The sequence below is a fragment of the Lytechinus variegatus genome, chromosome 3 (assembly GCF_018143015.1).
Source record: "Lytechinus variegatus isolate NC3 chromosome 3, Lvar_3.0, whole genome shotgun sequence".
Classification (NCBI taxonomy): Eukaryota; Metazoa; Echinodermata; class Echinoidea; order Temnopleuroida; family Toxopneustidae; genus Lytechinus; species Lytechinus variegatus.
In genome coordinates, this window is record NC_054742.1 from 27,267,013 (window position 1) to 27,290,775 (window position 23,763).

A 23,763-nucleotide genomic window follows, 5' to 3' on the forward strand; every position below is an offset into this window, starting at 1 on the left:
AAAAGTGGTGAATTTATCTACATGTAGGTTGACAAGGTGCTTCTATGTTACGCAATATCTGTTTGGATTAGTCAAGCAATTGGGAAAATAGCTCAGGGAAAATAACATAAACCCGAAAAATAGAGCATATCAGGGAAGAAGACGAAATAGTGTTAAATCATGATAATTTACAAGAAGGGTCACACACTCCTCCCCCGCAAAATATAAGAAGATGCTTATGTAAAAAAAACACTTTAACTTAGCAAGTTTTTGGAGGAACGCATATAACGTTATAGTGAAGGTGATTATTTCATCATCCTTTTAAAAGCTAAGGAAGTAGTTGTTAAGTATGCCAAAATATATATTAAAATGTGGCTATTATATCCAACAAATTATTGTTGATTCTTTACTGAGTATTGGAGATACGATATCGGAATCATATTTGCAATAATGATAACTTCATATTATACCATGGGGCTCAGTTCCGAAAACTATCCTCTCAGCAGGCCCCCATTTAAAATGACATTGTTATTACTACCCCGGTTCAAGCACGGCTACCTCGATCGGGCGCTCGAGCATGAAAGGAATTTTTTCCTACCGGGTACCCATTCACCTCACCTGGGTGGGTGCAGCACCATGTCGGTAAATATCTTGCTGAAGGAAATATGCACTGACCAGGAATCGATACCAATCGAATACTATATACCACGACTCATGGTTCATAGAGTGATATTGGTTTTGGTGTACATAATGGTGAGGGAAAACATATATATATTTCCTTACACTCTGGTAAACGTCATATTCCGTATTGTTTCTGCCCGCCCTTGTATTTGCTTATTAAGATAGTACTATCTTGTGGTGTTTCTCTCATAACAAGAAAACAAGCAATGCACCAAATCAGATAAGCAAACGCAAAGATTAGCACTTTATTTCTGAAAGAAATAACCTCTAGAAATTTACTTGTATAATACACTGTTTAAATTATGTAAAATAGGAATTCACATAATTATTATCATCACTTGATAACTTGAACAATACACTGTTTGAATTATTTGAAATAGTAATTCACATAATTAATTATCATCATCTTGGACATGACCTTCATAATCATAAAATCATAATCATCTTTTGGGGAGGGGTTTAAACTAAAACAATTTAGTTGAATAACTAAGAGTTAACTTATCCAATGATTATTTTTCATATTTAAAAATAAGCGATGTGTAATAAATGTATTTTCCAAATATAGTAAATGCTTTTAAGGCCACCGCACACCTTACGACTGGTACACGATCCGATTTGGAAGAAAAAAAATCGCATTTTGCTCATTTCTGAAAATGTGAATGAAAAGCCTCTTTTTACTTGAAGTTCAAATTAACTGTAAGCATACCAGTATAACGACTTTTGGATGATTACAAGCCTTCATTTTGGAGTAAAGGTCAAATTGGTTTCAAATAATTGCCAATCGTTTGATTGCGATGTCATTACGACAAGATATTGAATTCGCTTTTATTCTATTAAGGATGATAGCATAGTTACAGATTTGTAAACAGGTATTCGTACGATAATTCAGAACATTACACAGTAAGATATTCCATGTCTCAATATTAGCATCAAAGTCTACTCCGTTTTGTTCCAAGATCGGGTCGCAGACCCGTCGTAAGGTGTACGGTGACCTTTAGTCACTCACAACAGAGAAACTAACGTTTTTTACGTTAAATTTCCTATAGATAATCAGTCATTACAATCGGGTTCGTAAATATGACTGTATCATTATTTGGATGCATGTAACATTCTCTTCAACAAGTTAAGACTGTATATTATCATTCGAATTAACCTGCGTTATCTCTTTTTATTTTCGATGTTTACCGGTAAACTTCGACTTTGCAAATGCCTTTCAAAATGTTGTTATCGATAAGTCTGAAGTATATATAGATTCAACTCGGCTTAAGAGCATCACGAGATGCGAAACAATTCGGTTTTTCATGAAAAACAAAAACGATACTCACAGGCTAGGAGTGACCCATTTCGCAGTAAAGGTCAATTAACACGTGGCATCTTTGTCCCCCAACCGTTCTTGAAGATCAGGCCCCCAAACAAGTTCCCTGGACCAATCCGAACGGTCAACCAAACCGACAACAGGGTAACGAGAGAAATGGGTGGTTTTCATGAATTAAACAAATGATTATGCAAGCTCCTGGAAAACTGCATTATTCATTGAACCAGAATAATAATGGCTACAGGGTACTTAACTGTAAGTTGACGGGAAGAAAATGATATGAGAAAAGACAAAACGTAAATGTTTCCGAAGTACAGAGGTGTAAAATGGCTTACTAGATAAGTCACCAGACTTTGAATCACACAAGCAGCACTCTCATCATTTGACAAGGCGTTTATCTACACTTGTCACTCTTCACCAACGTGTAGTAGGTGGGTAACCGGTAGGAAGGGATTCCTTGAATGCTCGAGCACCCAATAACAGTAAACGTGCTAAAGCCGGGCTAATGGAATGTAGCACTTAAAAATTATGTGTTGCATATTAATATTATTATTTTTATTGTTCAATAAAATCACTTGTAGCCTTCTTTGATGGACTTGACAGGTAAAGGTCAGTCTAACCCAACAATAGGTATAAGTTTAAAATGTCATAATTTTCTTATTATACATCCGATTTCGATGAATTTTTCAAAATGTTTTACTTTTAGATTTGTGTTTGTTTATTCGAACTGACTTTGATGAGGATTACTTCTTCTTTATTTCTTTGACTCTGAACTAATATAAAGACCCATTTTTCCAGCAACCCCCTTTGAGTAATATGTGACATTTAGGGGAGCCGGAGCCTTTGAACGTTTTTCTACAGGTAAAAGGCGATTTACAAAATCTGGTCATCATCATGAGCATCATCATCTTTGATTAAAAGTAAATCAATCTAAGTACTAAATGGTTTTAAGTTTCATATAATGTTGGAAGATCTAAGTCTTGGTATTCTTCCTTTTTCCCTTCCATCTCCCGTCATTGCGTTTTATTCATGCCAAGGCAAGAATTTAAATCTTCATATCGACATTTCACGAATACATTGTATCAGAACCTTGTTATTATAATTTAGATTATTAATAGTTCTCTTTTCAGGCTAAAATCAAAGTACTTCTATTTAATAGTTCTCTTTTCAGGCTAAAATCAAAGTACTTCTATCATATATATATATAGATTTATGCCGAAAAAATGTCTCTGCCGGGAATCGAACCCGGCCCCCAGCTTTGAACGCCGGTGCCTTAACCACTATATCGCAGAGACGGTTAGTGGCCAGGGCGACCCCGATCCGATTGACCATCAGATAGACAGAATGTCGACATAATACCAGTTATGATTTCATTTGTCGGGTGAAGGTGGGTTTTGAACAATGACAAGCCGCCATGCCTCAGCTGGATCAAAGGTACATGCTGTACATGTATAACTTCACACATTTGCATACTTTCCCCCATACGTGTACTGTATCAAAGCAATACCTTTGATCCAGCTGAGGCATTATCTCTAATTCTTAAAATAAGCGATTCTATGAAACACCTGGGGTATGTAATAAATAAATGATACAATAATTTGTGCAATCACGCATGATTGCAAGTTAATGGAATATATTTGAAACATTTGATAATAAATTTCTTTGCCTGCTGCAGCACACAATATTCTGCATAATATTATATATGCATTCTTTTCTTTTTTTGGTCAATTTTGTTTGTCTGGGAAAGTGCTTCCAGAAAGTATGACCTTTGACTTTTATTTTTTGCATGTGAGAATTTCTAGACCCCTCCTTAAGATACGACATTGCTTCAGCAAATTAGTTGCTTTTTATATCATTTTCCATGTTTTTACTATTCAATAAAATCATGGCATACAGTTTGGACCCTGTCATATATCATCGTTATTATGATAAATAATAATTATTATAAAACGGGTTCAAGGATGTAGCTAATGGTGAGTGCGTATTCAAGTCACGTGTTCATGCTTTAATTATGCGCAACTTTCCAATCGTGCATTTTTCGTGCAGCACTGTGCATTTTTGGTGCAGCACTGTGCAATTTTTGTGCAGCATTAGTTCCAGTAGCGCGTAAAAACTGATACGCGTTCAGTAAAAGAGGCTGGCTAGGATTTTGATGCGTTTACTTAGGCGCGCATAGTATATACGCCTGTGATGTCATAATTGACAGTCTTGTGATCTCTTCGTCTGTGCGATCGTACACAAGTTGGAGGGATTTGAACAAGATTTCCATGAAAAAATCATTTTGCCGACCCGTTTTATAAAACAATTAATGCACATTTTAAGATTCGTGATGTTAGTGACGATGCGAGCAACTCTCGGGCATTCACAATATTATGCAAAAGCACTCGGCGCAAGCGCCTCTTGCTTTCGCATAATTGTAAATACCCTCGAGTGTGCTGCATCGTCATAACCATAACACACTCATAAATGTGCATTAATTGTATATCATTAATATTCGTGCCACTTTTTGATTAGTGTTTACAGGGGGTTTGTGCCCTTGCAGCCCATCCTGTATCTGTCATGCCACTATATTATAATCCATAAACTAGATTGTGACAATTGTCGTTTTCGGAATATTCATTATCCAAAGTATTATCATATGCCACTGATCTTCGCAATAAAGAATGAAGGGAATTCGAAATAACAGTAGGCCTATACTATTATCACAGTCTTCAAAATAAATTGAGTTCGACATCTTGATACAGGGGATAAAATTAAGTAATGACATTGTTTTGTCGGTTGAATAACAGGGATAACATGCACGACACAAATCTTCATTTAAGTACTCTTCTTCCATCGCTTTTTTTCACATGTTTATCTTCTTAAAATATTTTCTTCTCCTCCCCCACTACAATGCCATCAACACATGGTTGCTGCCAGGATATGTTGATACATGGGGCAAAGCAGTATAAAGGTGACTACACTATTTCCAATTTGATATCAAGAGTAACATAGAGTTACAAGACTCAAATTATACCTATTTTTGGATACTTTCTTTCTTACATGTTTCCCACCCTTTTTTTTTTGGGGGGGGGGCCTGGCCACTATAGCAAATGCCAACAAAGGGACTATCGACTCGCGTCTCCTGTGACTCCGCCCTGTATCAATGTTACCATCATATTATATTCTACAGTCAATCCACAACTTTTGATTTCTTTAGCACCGAAACGCTTATGAAAATAAAAATGACCCCAAACACTGCATGCACAGTTAAATAATCGTCTTGAATTTTATTAAACTACAAAACACATTAATCAAGGAATACATTTCCGTGTATTTGTCTGTAATCATGCTTTATATAAATTATATTAAGTTCATATCTGAACAGAATTTTGAATAATAACTATATCTATAATTATTTATACAGAAATATGATACAGAAATTACAGTTATGCAGGTTTTTCAAAACATACAAGTATTCATTATCAATTTTATTATTATCATAATTTAATTTGTTATTATTATTGAAATCATTATCATTCATTACAATTGTTGTTTGTTATCATTATGGTTGTGAATATTATTATCATCATCACTAGAATTAGTATTAAGTAGTCATGGTAGTAGTTGTAGTTGCAGCAGTAGTATCGTCATAACTATCATTGTTGTCAATATTGTTATTGTTATTATCAATTTTATCATTATTGCCATATGAAAACATACCCGTTAAAGAGTGCTTTTTAATAGACCTTGACTGACATGTATAAAGCTTATGTAGTTGTTCTGCTCTGAAGCGCCTTGGGCATCTATATCAAGATTGAATGTGCGCTGAACAAATCTCATGTATTGTTATTTTTGTTATTATTATCAATACATACACTTTCATCATTATCGTTACGGTCATTATTATCACCATCTCTCGAAAAACAGTTTTGTGTACTGAAGAGACCATCCTTGTATCAAAGAAAACATAAAGAAATAAATCATTGTTATCATTATCAATTTTATTTCTATCAATTTGGCAATTCATAATACCATGGAGTTGGGAGTCAATATTTTTACAGAGCAAGCAAGATAAATGTTATGGAAAATTCGCTTATGACAACATTAACTCATATGACTATTTGACGGCGGACCTGGTATAGGAACAAAGTAGCTAAATGAGAAGATAATGTTATTCAGAGGACAATGATAGTCACATGTCGGTGAATTCATGCATGAACTTAACCGATTAATGTTCATCTCTAATAGATCCATGGTCCAAGTCAAGTGAACAAAGTATTTTGGGGTAATTCGTTATGTAGAGAGACTACTCCCTTTTCATAACTACTGCCGATCCCACTTGCACCAATCATATCTAATCATGGAGACCTCCGTGATTTAATAAGCGCAACAATGCACTTGAGGGAAAGGAATATACATATATGTATAGATTATGTTTTGTTATACGAGAGCACATACTGGTCCGATTATTTCTTGGTGCTAGGCAGAGAGTTTGACATGGTCCACTCCATCTTAGCTTCGAACCTTCATTTCGATCCGCATCAGACCATAGTTATGCCCATGAAGATGGTACCAGGCAGCAGAAGTAGCAGCAGAGTTAGATGCAGAACCTCCATTCACGTAGTAAGCGTTAAGATTACTATGATGACATGCCCCGTACCAATAGGCGCCGTGGTAGGTGGCAGCACAATTACTTCCCCACGCATCATGGTCGGCATCGTAGGTAGAGAACTGATACCCATTGTGGTAGCCTAAAGAATCACCGGCATTTCCATAGTAACCCCAGAAATAGCCTCTGTAACTGTTTAAAGTAGACAAAGATGTGTGTAAATCTATGATGCAAATCTAAAGAAAACTGCTGATGACTGATGAAAGACCATGTTTTTTTCTTTCATTAATTTCATTGAAATTACAACAATATAGTTTAACGCTTCCAGCGACCGTGATCCATGATTTTTAAAATTCTTTGAAACGGTTCAAAAGAGTTTAGGTATACGGTCTTTCAGTAATCTTTCATGATAAGTGGTGGCTCAATTGTATATCAACAGTCTCATGACCTCTGTTACAGATCATTTGCCAGTCTTTCTTTATTTCGCAGAACACAGACTGAAGATGACATGCATGTAGATCGCCAAATGATTTTACTGTATCAAAGACCTCTTGAGGACCGTCAAAAGACAATTTAAAGATTGCTGTATATTCTTTTAGCAAGACAATAAATATCGGTAGGTCTTCGGAGTTCTCTCTTGGATCATGGTCATGCAGTTTTTCAGAGTTCTTTCGGGGTCTCTTTCGGGAATCTTGATACATGTTGGTTTTTCAGAAATCTTGATTGATGTTCCAGAGATGTAGTTTGTCAAATCTTACAGTGAGCATTTTGTCTCAAAGGCCATACAGGAATCTTAATGGAAGGATTTTTTTTCTAGGTTGTGGTCTTTCATAGGTTTTCGGTGCAAATTTGATTGGCTGCTGAAAGACTTTTCCAATTTTCGCTGTTTTTTAGTGTTATTTCATTGAAGGATCTTAGTAGTGTGGGGGCGGTTATATAACAATTGCATACATCAGGCAGACACATAAAGTATATATACTTATAATGGACTTCTTCATTCGCAGTCCATGTAGAAAAGTTGGAAAAAATAAAAAGGAATTAAGACGAGAGATAACGAAGTAATAAAACTATTGAAGGAGTATTTTTGGGTGGGTACTTCCATTTTCCATTGCTTAAAAATCAACTTTAGGATACTTACTGGTCATTGCTGGCATGGCTGTAAAAGTAGTATCTCGCGTAATACCAGTTGTTGTTCCAGTCTTGTAGGTCTATCCGGAGGCTTACCGTACTCGAAGCAATTCGGTAAATCTTCTCTAGTCCCAGCCAGTACTCCCCGCTGACAGAACCAAAACCATTCACATAGTCAGACCACGTCCGGTAGAAGTCTACAGAACCGTCTAATCGTTTCTAATAAATTATAACACAGCAAAATGAGATTCGATGGGGGAAAGAGTTACTTCATGCATTGAAACATGCTAGCCAGCTTTAAGTACACGTACAGGGTCAAATTATGAGAATAACTGTTTTGCGCCCATAGAATTGGGTTAAAAAAAATTAAGGCGAAAATTAATAATTTCAATGGTATATACCAATCCATTAAGGTAGTTGGGTTAAATGGGTATGATTTTCAAGTGTTCATTGTATATGGTACCTGGTATCAGAAAGAAATTAATAAATCGGACAAGTGAAATCTCTTATGGTTCTATATAAATGATGATTTTTTTTTACCCGATTACTAAGATAGTTAGCAGCCAGAGGAACGACGGTTTAAGGTTCTCTCCGTGGGGCCTGGGGCCCGTTTCATAAAAGACATGCAACTGTTGTAACTTTGCCATTATAGCAACTACCATGGAAACCTTTATTTTGATTGGCTGTTGAGCCCTGTTGCCATGGCAGTTGCCATTATGACAAAATTATAACAGTAGCAAGTCCTATAAGAAACGGGGCCCAGGATGAGGATTAATGCCTTAACAAAGGGCACTAGCGCACTGGTGGGAATGAATCACCCGAGTCACCGGAATCCGAAACCCCCGCTCTACCGACTGAGCTATCGCGCCTCTCATTGCTACCATCATGATACCATCCACTTTGATTGTGTGACAAAAATTGTCCAACGAAGAACTAAGACACCGATAGAAAAAGGAACATTTTTGGAAAATGGAAAGAATGGGTGACTATTATTAAAACGTGCATATTTGCTTTTCCCCCTGTCCCTTGTCATGTATGTGTCTGCTTTTCTTTCCACATTAAGGCTATAAGCTAGATGACATACCTGGAATATAGTCCAACCACCTCCATCATTGTCCATATCACAGTAAACATCGAAGGCTCCTGATCCACCTGGGTTGATCTGTAACACTCCACTAGTGCTATGGCCAGCATTATAATAATCCTTGCATGTAGCCGGGATGCCATCATAATGTACCGCTGAAATGTATAGTAAATAAAACTTGGATTTAACTGAGGTAAGATGACTTCAAGATGGCGTATCACCCAGCGTATTGAGACAACTATACTGGGGAAAATAGGTAAAGTAATCATCACAAAGAACTATAGAGAAAGAGAGAGAGAGAGAGAGGGGGGTGGGTTACACTTCAGTGATCGCTATACATGTATGATCTGGAACAGGCAAGGGAACAACAATGTTCGGAAAAAAATCACAACTTTTGCCCGTAGGTGTAAAATTAAGTCGTTTTCTTGGATAATTCAGGTTAAAAAATATATTTCAATTATCTTCTGATTACATTGAGCGAAATTATTGTTGGAAATGGAGAAGAACATCTAAAAACTTAAGGGTGACATTCTCATAAAATAAATCTCATGTTTATAGGCCATACAGACTAAACAAGAATTTTAGTCCACACTTCTACGGGATACTATAATCATTTCATCTTCCCTCTTTAATGTTTCTGACAACTATATGACACTCCAAAGAATGCAATTAATTATTTTAAATACATCTTCTCCGATAATGAAACGTTATTTCGGACAGTTTGTATTGTATGATGAAATGAGCTGAACTTAAATGAATTGGCAACTGGATCTGCATATGATAGGCGTGGCAAACTCACAACGCCATGATAAGTTCCACCAAACACTCTCACATACGAATGGAAAAGTAAAGTCTGAACTCACAAAGTGTACAGTGTTCTCCCATGAAGTCAGAAGGACAATCACATCTGAACCATGGAGGATGACAATACTCCGTACAGATTGCTCCATTGTGACAGGTATCATCAACATCACTGCAGTATACTTGAGTATCCTACAAATGAAATATAGCGGATATGAAACTACTGTATAAATACAATAATTGGCATTTGTCATCTGAAAAGTTGTCAGACCCGTGTATCAGACCACACTGCCTCATGATCGTAAGGCTGTGAGTTCGAATCCCCGTTCTGCAATTGTCTCCACTTTGATCCGAGAGTAATTCCTGCTCTCTATGTCAACTTAGACGTAAAATAATAATACGAGCTTGCATTGGTTAACAAAAAGCCGCTGTCGAATTCCTACGGGAGTTACCGTAACAGAAACCGACGTTTCAACGTCCTAGCTGAGATTTTGATTGCCTGATAAGTGCAGGATTTTAACTGTTACTGTAGTAAATGTCGGATAAAGCATCAAACAAGTCATTTTACAACCCCAGTGCTCTATAACTCTGAACGAAAATAAACATAATTTTCCTCAAAACATCGCGGTATGACTACATCGCGGTCTGACTTTTTGACATACAAAAAATGACAATTATAGCATTAATATCACTTAGCGTTTCATTCTTGAAAAAATGGTCATCTCAACTTGATATTTCTATTTTTGAAAATGAAGATCAATGAAAAACTTTATCGAAGTCGGTACTTTATGGGTTTTTTGGTCGTTGTTGTTGTTGGTCTTCATATACACTGAGATAAGGGGATGTTATTATGAAGTAAAACAGTCACGAAATCCTAATGAGAGATTTGACATAATTTTAAAAATGAAGAAACTTCATAAACTAGAAGTGGGTAAGGCGATATAGGAACGAAAATCATTGCAAACCACTTGAACGTCAAGGACGGAAAACCCCAACAAAACTAGGACAGTTTCTGGCTTAGATTTAGTGTTTGGTATCACATGAAGCTGTATACTAGCAGCAATAAGCTGGTTTACTAACGTCTGAGGTAAGGTAAATCATTGACGACCTTCTATTTCAAGTGAGCTGTCAAACTGATTAATCATATCGATCAAACAGTCAATCTCATAAATGTTTTTTTTTCAAAACTTCGGGAAAATGAAATATTCTCGATGCCTACCAGCCAGTGTGAGGATGACGAGGGCTCGTAATAATTGAAACCATCACTGGATACAAAATCACTCGCGTAACTGGATTTGGTGGCGTCGTTGACGTGACACAGTTGAAGACCCAATGCAAAGTTGATGGACTGACACTCGGTACCTTGTCGTAGGCATATCGTCAGACATTCGCCTGGAGAACGGACACCGGTGATGTTTCTTACTAGATGATCAACAAGCATCTTGTCTCGATCCGAGCCGGTATCACTTTCCATGTAACCGTACGATGAAGTACAGGTCGAGCCATGAACTATCCTTGTTACGACAGACAAGGCGATGAAGGTGCACGACGCCCATCTAAGATGAAAAGCTTTCATGTTGCCTGCCATCTTGGAACACTGTTTAAGAATAGTTGGTGTATGGGTACTTACAGTCGAGTTACATATATTGATTAAGGTGGAAAATTCACATCCCCTTTAGAAGATCAATAATCACTTTTGTTATTATTGAATTGGATATTGATTTTTCTCGGCGGGGAGGGACCTCAAAAGCTACTACAGAAATCAATCGCAACTTGATTCACAACATATAGGTGCATGTTGTGGACTTATACTCGATTTTGTTAATTGCGTTCTAAACCGAGACTCTTTCTGAAACGGGCTTCAGATCCTCAGGACATTTATTTATTTATTATTCAGCGTTAGTTAAAAACAGGGTAGTCCTTTCAGAGCCCAAAGGCCTGTTTTACAAAAGAGCCCTGTAGACATAGAAAGATTTACAAAATAAATGAAATACAATTAATATAAAGTAAAATACAGTACACAATGAAAATTACATGACATATCAATGCTATCACATTAAATGAATCAAAACAAAACTATTACAAACCTAGATTAAAATCAAAAGATAGTTTAAAAGACGAAGAAAATCATAGAAATAAAGGAAATTAGTTCAGAAACATGTGACTAAAATTAAACTAAGTAAAATTAATTATGTCAATCAATTATTTCCTTTAAATATATACACTCTCATTTCAAGATTTATGATTTAATTGTGAATTTCGATTATTGAGATAAAATCATCTATTACACACTGTTTCATGTCCTCTCAAATATACTACCAATTTACACAACCCACATTATCAATCATGTCTATCTATATTTTTGCTGCTTTAAATTTATTAGTTGTTTATCTGTGTATTTATCTTCCTTTTAATGTTCTATCAATTATTATTATTACAGACCAATTCTGGGTACATGTAGCTTGGTCGGGGAGGGAGACCCTCGGGTCACGGTTATCAAGTTAGCCTTTCCCATAAGCAGCTAAGCCAGGGGCGGATCCAGCTTTCGCCAATAGGGGGGGGGGGGGCCGAAAAATATTTTCATCAACTTTTTTCTCGCTTGGCCGCTGTAATCTGATTTTTTTTTTTCGGGGGGTAGTCCTACCTAAAGACTGAAGTTTTCATTGTTATAAACAAGATAAGGTATATGCAAGCGCGAAGCGCGAGCTCAAATTCTTTGATATTTTATGTCCTTAGACCTGAAGATTCTGAGGAGATTGTATAATCATGAAAAAAAAAGAGATAAGTATCCAACTAAACAATGCGAGCGCGAACTGAAATTCTATTATAGTAACGTGAAAAGGTACTCAATTGGGACTGTTTTTTAGTGATTAATGAAGAGGATACAAGTATTACCAATTAAATAATGAGAGTGAGAAGCGCGAGCTCAATATTCTCATATTCCGATATGAAAACTGGACAGTCTATAAGCGCGTTTTTATTTAAATATAGAACAAGCTGTGTGTCTCAAACAATAATGCGAGCGCGAAGCACAAGCTTAATTTTCTTATATACTGACATGATAAAGGAGCATTTCGACAAATTTTGGTAAGAATTTCCAAAGAGAATAGGTAACTCACAAATCAAACAATGCGAGCGCGCAGCGCGAGTTGAAATTTTTGATATATATTTGTGTAAATAAAAAAAAATAATGAAAGCTTGATGTGCGAGTTAAAATATTGTGTGCAAATCGATTTCAGAACTGTTATAAGTGCCATTTAATCCTCTTAAATGGGATTCATTACACAGGCAATGGAAGCGCGAAGCGCGAGCGAAAATTTGTATATAAAGCCTACTTTCCAATTCTTCCCCTCACCTTTTTTTTTGGTTTCCTTTGGGGTCGGGCCGGCCGTTGCGAGGCTGTTAATTACACATCATGGGTATATCATACCTCTTTCTTACTTTTCTTTCTGTTTTTTCATAGTTTCTATGAAGTTAAAGAGTACACTTTTTTCTGCAGGTTGTCAAAAAATAGGGGGGGGGGGACCGGGGCCGGCTCGGCCCCCTCCTGGATCCGCGCCTGTAAGCTACATGTACCCATCTACAGCTCTGCATAATATTTATATTTTGTTGAAATTCATTGTATATTGTAATTGCCGAATTGATGATAAATAAATTGATTAATTAACAAATAAGTTATAAAACTGACAATTTAAAAGACAATGAAAATTATTGATATAAAATGGCATAAAGCAGACAGCATACAAGGAGAAATAAAAATGGGTAAAATAAAACAAACAAAAAATACACAAAAGTATCACAAATACATTAAAACAAAAAGAAAAACGTCACGATAACATCAAAACAAAACAAAATAAATTAACCTCATGACAAAAGACATCATAAATAGGACCAGTGAATGCGTTAAAACAATAAAGAGAGTGGCCTGATTTGATTTATTAAACATTTGGAGTGAAGTTGCCGTGCGTATATAAGTCGGTAGATTATTATTTGGGGGCGATGTAAGAAAAAGATCGCTTTTTAAATTCTGTCCTAGGTTTCGGAATAGATAAAGGATTTAGGGTGGAATGACGAGTAACATAAAAGAGTGGTCGTTTACAGGCAAAATATTCTAAATATTGTGGGGCTAGGTTATTGAGTACTTTGAATACGAAAATAGAGTAGGCCTAGTGGTAGTTGATTCGAGTTTCAATACTTTGCCATTGAAGATTGTTTAAAGGGTATCCTTTGTGGTACGATAGTCTGCATTTAGGACTAATCTAGCATATCTGTTTTGCGTCCTCTGTAATTTGAGCACATCTTTCTTTTTACACTTACTCCAAACAAGCGAACAATGTGTGGGAGAATAAGAGCATGGTAAAGGTGTTTGAGAATGCGTTGATTCAACTCTTGCTATGAATGTTTACCTGTCCTTCACATAGCCTTGTTCTACGGTGCAATACGAAACTCCTTATCATCTATACATTCTAAAATTAGAGAAAGTTTAATTCACATGATTTAAATCCTTTATCAATACCACACTGGGACGTTATTTCACATGTGCAACTGCGTCACGGTAACTTTTTGGTGTAAAATGTGCAAAATTGCATTTTCAAAGGTGCGTCAAGACCAGAAAAAATGCAAATTTTCATAATTATAAAGATGATCCCAGCAAGTCCAATTATTATCATCATTATTACTATTATTATTATTATTAAGTCGTGTTTATACAGTTCTCCCAAAGGGCCCTGTTACGTGTAAACATACAAATAAAAAAAAGCACAACAAAGATAACGAAAATGCAGAAAGAAATAAAGTTTACCGAGTTGTGTCTGAGGAGGGTTCTCCAATATGTTGAAATGAAGTGGTATTGGTATTGATTTACACCTTTCAATATATGCAAAGTTTATCGGAAGCACACAGAAATTACACTACAATAGAAGAATTGTTTGTTAAAGTATTAATTTCTAGGATGGATGGTGCGGTAAGAATCCTAACTTTGTCAGGGACCTGTTGCATAAAAGAACAACCCTGGAATTTTTACTGCCAGAGTTTTTTAGTGTGTTAAATGCCAATGGCGCAAGTTTGTTTGCCACAGTTTTTGCCTATTTGCCAATTTTTTTTCTTGACTAAAGTTTATGCAATAGGCCCCTGGTATAGTTTTATACCCATAGTCTATCCATGGAGCTATAAAACACAGCTCCATGGTCTATCATTACTATCACAAATTCACTTTATTTCAATAATAATAGTATGTACTTTGAATAGTCTGTGAATGATCTCTGAAGTTTATAAGTTAAGTTATTTGTTAAGTACAATGACGTAAACACACATCATAGAACCATCACAGGTCCGAATCCCTGAAGGTCAAGTCCACCACAGAAAAATGTTGATTTGAATCAATAGAAAAATCAAACAAGCATAATGCTGAAAATTTCACCAAAGTCGGATGTAAATTAAGAATGTTATGACATTTTGAAATTTCGCTTACTTTTTTCACAAAATAGTTATATGCACAATTTATCCACATGCATAATCGATGATGTCCCTCACTCACTATTTCTTTTTTTATTGTTTGAATTATACAATATTTCAATTTTTATAGATTTGACAATAAGGACCAACTTGACCGAACCATATGTTAAGCAATGGTAACTCCACATGTTCAGTGAGAAATAAAACTGTATTTCACAGGACAATGAGGAGAAAATTAGAATATTTCATATTTCAAATAATAAGATAGAAAAGAAAAAGTGCGTGACTGATGTCATGAGTTCCCTCATTTGCATACCGACCAGGGGAGCGTTTCATCAACATTTTGGTCTGACAAGTTGTCAGATCTGACATCTTTCCTTGATTTCGATTGGCTGGGAAGCACTATTACTATGGTAACTGTCAGATAAAACAGGACTTGTCGGATAAAACGTCCGACAAGTCCTTTCATGAAACACTCCTCTGGATGTGCATATAACTATTATGTGAAATTAAGCGAAACTTAAAAATGTCATAACTTTCTTATTTTACATCCGATTTTGATGAAATTTGCAGTGTTGTGCTCGTTGGATTTTTCTCTTTTTAAATAAATGAACTTGTTGGGGTGGGCTTGTCCTTAAATTACAAGCTTGTAAAATTGCTACCAATTCTCCAAGAAGACGGAACCAACACTGAATAGCGCCCCTTCAAATTTCATGGTAGTTCTGTCACATTAAATTTTCATTTTGTCTATTCTTATCTTTCACTTTCCTCTTTTCAATTTTGCCCTTTACCCTGACTCCTACTCCGCCCCATGCTACTTCTTATACGCCACAGATCATTGTCTAAACAATTATATATTGCCAACTCTCGTAGTATTACACCGATATACATGATTAAACGAGCGTCTAGGATGTTTTGCTTTATTGCTGCTTGAAGTCTTGTATTTAACAAGATGGAGCCAAAGTTGATCTGAGTGGAAACTGTGTTTTTTTTCATATTATCTAGGTTTAATCAAGTTTTCTTAATTCAAGTGACCTCTTGATCCCATACTAATCGGATCACCCTTCAATGTTTATCATGTTATCGCGTTAAAATACCTCCTGCAATGTTTTGATACCAGGGGCAAGATACAAACCTGTTTTAACTATAACAAGATTAAAGAACACACAAAACAAATAGCCTTATATTGAACAACGCACGAACCTGCCACCGTCTTGCTCCAATTTGCCATCGATTGTAAAAACGATCTTCTCAAAATTGAGATGATCCCCATCAGAGGAGTACTTGAAATTAATTATATACAAACTGAATAGTTTTTCATCAAGATGGTGAAAAGGTTATTTATCTCTATTTTTGACAAGAAACTAAAGAAGGAATTCTACAAAGTAGGCCTACCCATCTGGACAAATTTAATATTGTTTTGAAGATGCTAGCATGACTGCGTATAGAGGGGGACAGTGCCATGCACGACCGCCGATATTCCAAGTAGTAAAAAAAAAGAAAAGGAAAAAGGGAAAGGACGGAGATTATAAAAAGGAAATAGACGGGCTGTGTGATTCCATACTATCCCCAGAGAAATCTACGATTCCGTTTAGGTCGTCTTAAACTTGCCAACCCCCCAATCAAAATTTTCTGGTGCCGCCTCTGCGTATAATATATGAATCACTATTAAGTTGCTCATTTACCAAGCTTTTCATTATACAGCTGTATAATATACTAAAGATAATCAAACCATTGCGTTTATATAATGTTCAGAAATTGTAGGTCAAATTTAATGAAAGGGGGGGGGGGGACTCCAAACGACAGAGATGTCGTAAATATCTAAATTTCTTTCTGCAACAGTCCAAGTTAGATATAGGATGGACAATGGGTATTTTTATTCATTAGAACGAATTTACAAATGAAGCGATCATGACATACATATTATCTCAGATCTAAAATTTTAAAGAAGTCAAATATGCAAACACTTTTGAAGTATCTGATCTTTTGCATCGCTTTTTTTTACAGTAAGTTTTCAAATTAGTAGGGATAGTTGTAAAAGTAGTAATAGTAGTAGTAGTAGTAGTAGTAATAGTGATAGAAGTAAAAGTAGTAATAGTAGCAGCAGCAGTAGTAGTAGTAGCAGTCAGTAGCAGCAGCAGCTGGAGCAGCAGTTGTTGCATTAGTGGCAGTAGAAGATATGTAATGATATTATGGTCTATTCCTCTGAAAACATATGCATACACATAGGATATATGCTTCTACAAATAATTACTTTATTAATAAAACTTTGAATACATTGATAATACCAATATACATACATCTTTTCAGCAGAATAGGACAGAGCTATTTTAGCATGTGAACAAATGCATACCATACTACAATGAACTATCAAGAAATCTAATTAGACATCATCAAGGTGATTCTCATGGACGAATATAATGTATCATCTGATACTATTACACAATTATAAATCTTATGAAGGATATCTTAATATAGTTTATAAATGAAACTCATTTAGTCCTATGTTTTAGAAGAATTAGACATTCTCTTCTAACTATATTAGATTGATCATGGCCATACCAAGATACTATGGCCCATATTTTGAACCCCAATTTAACTTGAACCATGGTCTTACTATGGGCTAAAATTTTGGGAAAGATACGTGTCAAGACTCTGATTACGCTGTAATACTTCTTGCTTTCATTACGATCCTTCGCATGTTTTGATGGCGAGGAAAACTATCCTATTTCTTTCCTATTCTTCCTTTTAAGACAATTTTAATTAATTGAATGTCAAATACTAGTATGATGATAGAATTCCTGCCATGTTTGGCTATGCATAGTTTAAGTATGACTTTAGATCGGAGTTCAGAATATAGGCATATAATTAAACACACACATGACTGGACTACTGTTTTTATAAATAAAAGAGACCGTATCAGTGAAAACTTTCACACACAGTAGAAAATGGCAATAGAGTGGGAATCAGTTAAGTAGTAACTGTTTCTCGTTCCTCTGTCTACTGCACTGAGCAAGAGACAACCCCATACCTAATTTGGAGGAGTCTGTTGAGAAATGTGACCTACAGAGCGCATACAAGTTTATGATGTGGCAGTGATGGCACAACACTGCTGAATCCAAAGTAACCTCCACAATTTTGCAGGGGAAGGGGTACATATATTGGTCTTACTACAGTACTTCATACAGTGACTTATTAGTGCGATTTTGACAGCTATACATGAGTTAACATATGGAGAGATTGTAATGCACTCAAAGTCACATTTCCTGTTTCTTTAATAAAATGAAATGACTATACTGTATTTCAATTGCATTTGTAAAAGAAACAAAGCACAGAAGATCCTTTAAAAAATGAAGCAAAATAAGATTACTGTTCAGATCTCATCTGAGAGTTCTACTTTGTGCAAATATTGATTGAAATATCTATTCTTGGCACAATAAATGATAAAAGGTAAAGTAAAAAAAAAATACTTCTTTATTCTTATTTAGTATGCAAGATATTTGACAACCTCAGCTCTGATGAAGACCATCTTTTTGATGTTTTTGATGTACTTGGTTTTAGATAATAATAATAATATAAAATCCCTTTTTCATAATGAAATAAGGCATTTAATTTCAACTTTTTTTCCATACAATCATGGGTAATGCATCACATAAAATTCATTAGGAATGTAGAGTACACATGAGTAGAACATTTTTGTGTGACAAAACAACTATTTCTTTTTGTACAAGACGGAATATACTGTATTAAATTATGACAAATGTTAAACCAGGCATAAACCAGGATATAAGAATTAAAGCATGTGCAGAGCTGCCAACATAAAAAGTGAAGTTACTAAGGAAGGGAGATCTTTCTTACAATTCAATGAAAGAAATCAATGTAAGAATCAGGGAGATGTTGGAAATCTGCATTTTTTCACTCAAAAATAAATAAATTTTCCCTGTGTACTAGTACATAGGCCTTAAATAATTGTGACTGGCCTAGCTGGACATTCTGTAGTACTGTATATGCTCTAGCTTTGCAAAGTTTATGCTTAGTCATGAGCTCTCTGCCAGACAGGAGGTCCAACTGCACCTTGCTAGAGCTAGCAAAGCAAAAGCAAACAAGCGTTGCTACTGGGACGTGGTCTGTGATTGTGTGAACTATTTAATGCAGTTATATTGCCAAGACGACAAGATACCATATCCAATCTAATCCAGTCCCATCCAATAGTCATAATATAGCGCCTTTTCGTTTCTGTTACAAAGCGCCTGCACACACACTACTCCACGTTTGGGCCACTGAAACAATAATTCAACACCTCTGAATCTGGTCAACATAAGAGGCAGTCTTTACTGCAGCAGGTTTGTGATTCCATAGTTTTTCAGCAACCACAGGGAAGGAAGTTTCACCTGCACATCTTGCATTAAAATGTATGATTTTATCATGATAAATAAATTCTGATTGGTTGAGGACTATGTCCAAATTTTTACTTGTATACATAAAGATACTGATAATCACAATAATTATGTAAACATGCTATTGTACAAGTAGGTCAGAACGATGTCATTGTATAGGAAAATCGATGCGCAGGCATACATCCAATGAAAACCTTCACTACAAAAAAATTAAGCAGACCCCACTCTATTTCATTTAACTTTAGGCTTTGGTCTTGCCAGATTTTCTAAAGTCATTTGCTTTCCTATCAAATACAACCAAACATTAAATAATGTACATATAAGTATAATGGTTAACATGCCTAATAAGAAATATGCAAAATAGGCAATTTTAAGAAAAGAATATTCCTAATAAATATGAATAAATATTCACCAATATATTTATTTTTAAAGATTCGCAGAATAAAGGCTGTACATGTATATCAAACTAGTAATTAAAAGTAGCAATTTTAAGAGTCACAAAGGCTAGGTACACATTTGATTCTGGTTTGATTTTTTATCTTCTTTCTTTATTCAGTTGTCTGGCTTAGGAGCTTTTTGTCCCAGAAAAAATAACTGTACTGAACTTGCCCATTATGCATGTGCATGATCACACAACATCGTATGTTATAATCATACCTACTTGCCTAGTACTTTCAGGCTTGTTCATACATGGTAGGGAAAAAAGGTTAAAAAAAACCCAACATTTATGAGTGCAAAGTTAATGGGTTATTTGAGGCATCAATTTAAGAAAATGTGGAGGATCTTTTTCATTTAATCTCAGTAATCTGTCAACCATTTTGCATGGACTAACTCCTGACAAAATTTGACACCTTGGCAGTCACCCAAGTCATGACAGTATGATAAAATCATTGTAATGTCATGACAACAGGTTGCAACTTGATGATTATAATGCATGATCATGAGTATAAGTGGGGTAATATGTTTCATTTTATCTTGTAACTTCTAATTACTGGATTCTGTGAGATACGAGGTATGCATACTCAAATTAGTGAGCCTACATACATGCATCGGCTGACCACAAGCAGTCAATGTATCAGTTAAAATTTGATAAGGCGACTAACAGAGAGGTGTTTTCAGCCAAGTCCATTCGCACGGTGGTACTGGCCTCTAACTCCGTAGGTAATAAAGATTAGGCTCAGAAATCAAGCACGGCTGGTAGTGATGTGATATTTTGTGCTAGCATAGCATGGCCAGCGAGGTTCAGGGACAAGATAATTTTGTGATTCCAAAGTTAACGAAAACTTTGAGATCCGGTACAGATAAAATTGACTCTCAATTCAACTCCAAAAAGTCTACATGTACATGACAAGGCAACCACATCCAGGAGCACTGGCCATTGATGCCTTCCTTTGGTCTAGAAAGTTCTAGATTTATATGCATTTCTGTATAATCAATAAATGTCTTCAGAAAATTGTGGCAGACAAAGCAGAATGGATTTTGATTGTCCCAAAGTGGGCCTCCCAATCATGATTCCCTACATTATTACAATTGTGAATTGATACACCAATTGTCCTGCCGCAGAGTGAGCAAAAGGAAACTGGGAAAATACATCACCAGGGTGATAGACTCAAGGCAAGAGGCATTCCAGAAGGAGCTCGATCAGTTATATTGGCTTCATGGCGACAGTCTACAAGGAAGCAATACACATGTCCTACATGAGGCGATGGATTCAGTTTTGTCATAGGAGATCGACTGATCCGCTGCAGACATTAATCGGTGAGGTTTTAGACTTCCTATTGACAGACCTAATGCAAAGAGGTGTGGCATATAGTGGAATTAATACAGCAATATGTGCTGTTGGAAGCTACACTCTGCTGCAAGATGGTAAATCAATAAAGGATGATCAAATCAAGGTTTAAGAACATAATCTTCAAACTGAAGCCACCCAAGCCTCATTATACAGACATCTGGGATGTTGGGAGGGTCTTAAGACTATATTCACTCCTTTGCTTATAATCCTGATATCAGCACAGCGAATCCAAACACTCCATCTTTCGAGAATAGACATGCTAGATTTGCAGAAAGATAGGGCAAACTTTGTGATAACAGAATTGCTGAAGCAAATTGACCAGGCAACAGAGGGGCGACCACTTGCTTACTGAATAACCCTTACGACAAGCGATTATGTGTTATGGAAACTCTGAAGCAGTATTTGACAAAGATAGAATCGCTATATAGTCAGGTCCAGATTTTAAAAAATGTGCTCAGAAAAAGTGCTTTAGGCATTTTGTGTTAATGCTGATTTATCAATTGTTTTAAGGTAATTCAGGGGTGCTGAACCCAAAAATGCTGTTTGCCAAACTTGATTCCGACGTTTTCATCCTCAAATCGGCAAAAAACAAAATGGCGGCATTTTTAATGAACTTTCTCATATTTAACGATTTTTATGGGTGATATTTAAAAAAATGGGATCTATGCGTTATTTTTGATACCCAGGGTTGCAAACATAATGTGTCCGATTGATTCGTTAGCCATCTTTAATTCCAAGATGGCTGCCATGATTCACAGCTGCTGATTTGATAAATAATATGGCAAAATGTTTGATAATTTGGGGGCGATGCTGGCATATTCACATTGGATATCTTTAACGTGTCCGCCATTTTTTCCTCGCCTGCATAGCAGAAGCAAGACAAGGACGTTGCTTTTCCGACGGCGGCGGCGAAGTCAACAAATCTTAACCTAGGTTAAGTTTTTGAAATTTCATAACTTTTAGGGTTTAGATGTTTATTTCATGAAATTTAGGCATGTTAGGATTAAACAAAGTCTATTGGCACAGGTTATAGTTACAAAACGTTGTCAAGGTTACCTGGAAATCCAACATAGCGTCCACAACGGCAGTCGTTGTATCATCAACTCAAAATGAAGTAAATCCTCAAAATCAAAATCATCAAAAAGCTTTCAAGGCAAATAATGAATCAGGACATGTTTACAAGATAGTCAGTGAGTGTGTCAGAGAATCCAAGATTACCTTCCAAAATGGCGTCTATAATGGACGTTGTAACTTTGAAATGGTCCAAATTCATATAATATCCACCTGGTAGAAATAACTTTGGGGTCTACAGAGAATAAAATAAAACATATAAAAAATCATGATTCCAAAGGGAAAATTACATTGGAAAAATTTCAAGGTTTGCCCCCCCCCCAAAAAAAAAAATAATGATGGCTTAAAAAAGAGGTGCTATTTCTTAAAAATCTGGCTGCAAAGTTCATATACTATCTACCTACAATGTTAGAACATTTTTGGGCCTTTCTCATTATTTCAAGGGTCATATGATATAGATGAAGACAGATTACAGGGAACCACTGTTGTCCATTTTGTCAAAAAATTGAAGAACGCTCCAAAAATTACATTCAAATTGGCCACCATTATTACAAAAATGACAATACTTCATATCCCATCTAGTGCCACTATTTTGGTGTCTCTGTTTCTAAGACTCATGAAAATATGCTTTACAAGAATTAGTGAATAATTAGGTGGTGGTGCACCAATAAGTAAACATCCAAAAACAAACTTTAAAAAATAAGGTACACTTTCACCTAAAAATTTCCATAATTCACTGATAAGTATTTCAAGACACGTCATTTTTGTGCTCAGGACTATCCTATGGCTTCATGATGAGGGGACAGCAGTCATTTTCACGCAGTTTTAGAAGTCGCTTTGGACTTTTTACGACGAAAAGGAAACTGACCATCTTTTTTATTTGTTCCGATTTATTATTTCAGCCTTCAAACCACAATACATGTAGTGTAGATTTTGTTCACCTAATTATGACTATGTTTAGCTGATGGAAGTCTTTTAAGACTCACTTTGAAAGCCAACTTTAAATAATAGGAAAAATGGACCGCTTCATACCATTGTAACTAATCCAAAAGTATTATTCAACCCTTAAAACCATAGTGTAGACAAAAAAACATCATATTTCCCAAATGGATTTTAAATAGATTATGTCAATTTTTGAGTATCAGCAGCCATTTTAGTCTCCTTTATTGGAAGCCATCTTGGATTTTTAGACATAAAGAACCATTGATTGCCCTTGTAACTTATCCTAATGTATTACTTGACCATTTAAACCAGGAGTTTGACAACATAATCATAAACCCCAGGCGGATATTAAACAAACTATGACAGTTTTTAGGTAACAATAGCCATTTTAGACTCCCAATTTTGGAAGCCTTTTTGGATTCTTGGACATGCTGGATCTCTGACTGTCCTTGTAACTAGTCCTTATTTATTACTTGACCCTTTAAACCATGGGTTAAACACCAAAATCATATACCCCGGGCTGATACT

The 23,763-nt window shown here is 35.8% G+C and overlaps 1 protein-coding gene across 1 annotated transcript; it reads right to left on the reverse strand.

The window, feature by feature from the left end:
• Nucleotides 1-5,219: 5,219 nt before the first annotated feature.
• On the reverse strand, nucleotides 5,220-11,217 carry LOC121410660 (microfibril-associated glycoprotein 4-like). Its single transcript, XM_041602892.1, has 5 exons — nucleotides 10,799-11,217; nucleotides 9,642-9,771; nucleotides 8,779-8,933; nucleotides 7,705-7,913; nucleotides 5,220-6,758 (listed from the first exon to the last, which is right to left on the reverse strand). Exons 1-5 carry the CDS (start codon nucleotides 11,165-11,167, stop codon nucleotides 6,470-6,472), a joined length of 1,152 nt encoding a protein of 383 aa, XP_041458826.1. The 5' UTR covers nucleotides 11,168-11,217; the 3' UTR covers nucleotides 5,220-6,469.
• Between the last annotated feature and the right edge of the window lie 12,546 nt (nucleotides 11,218-23,763).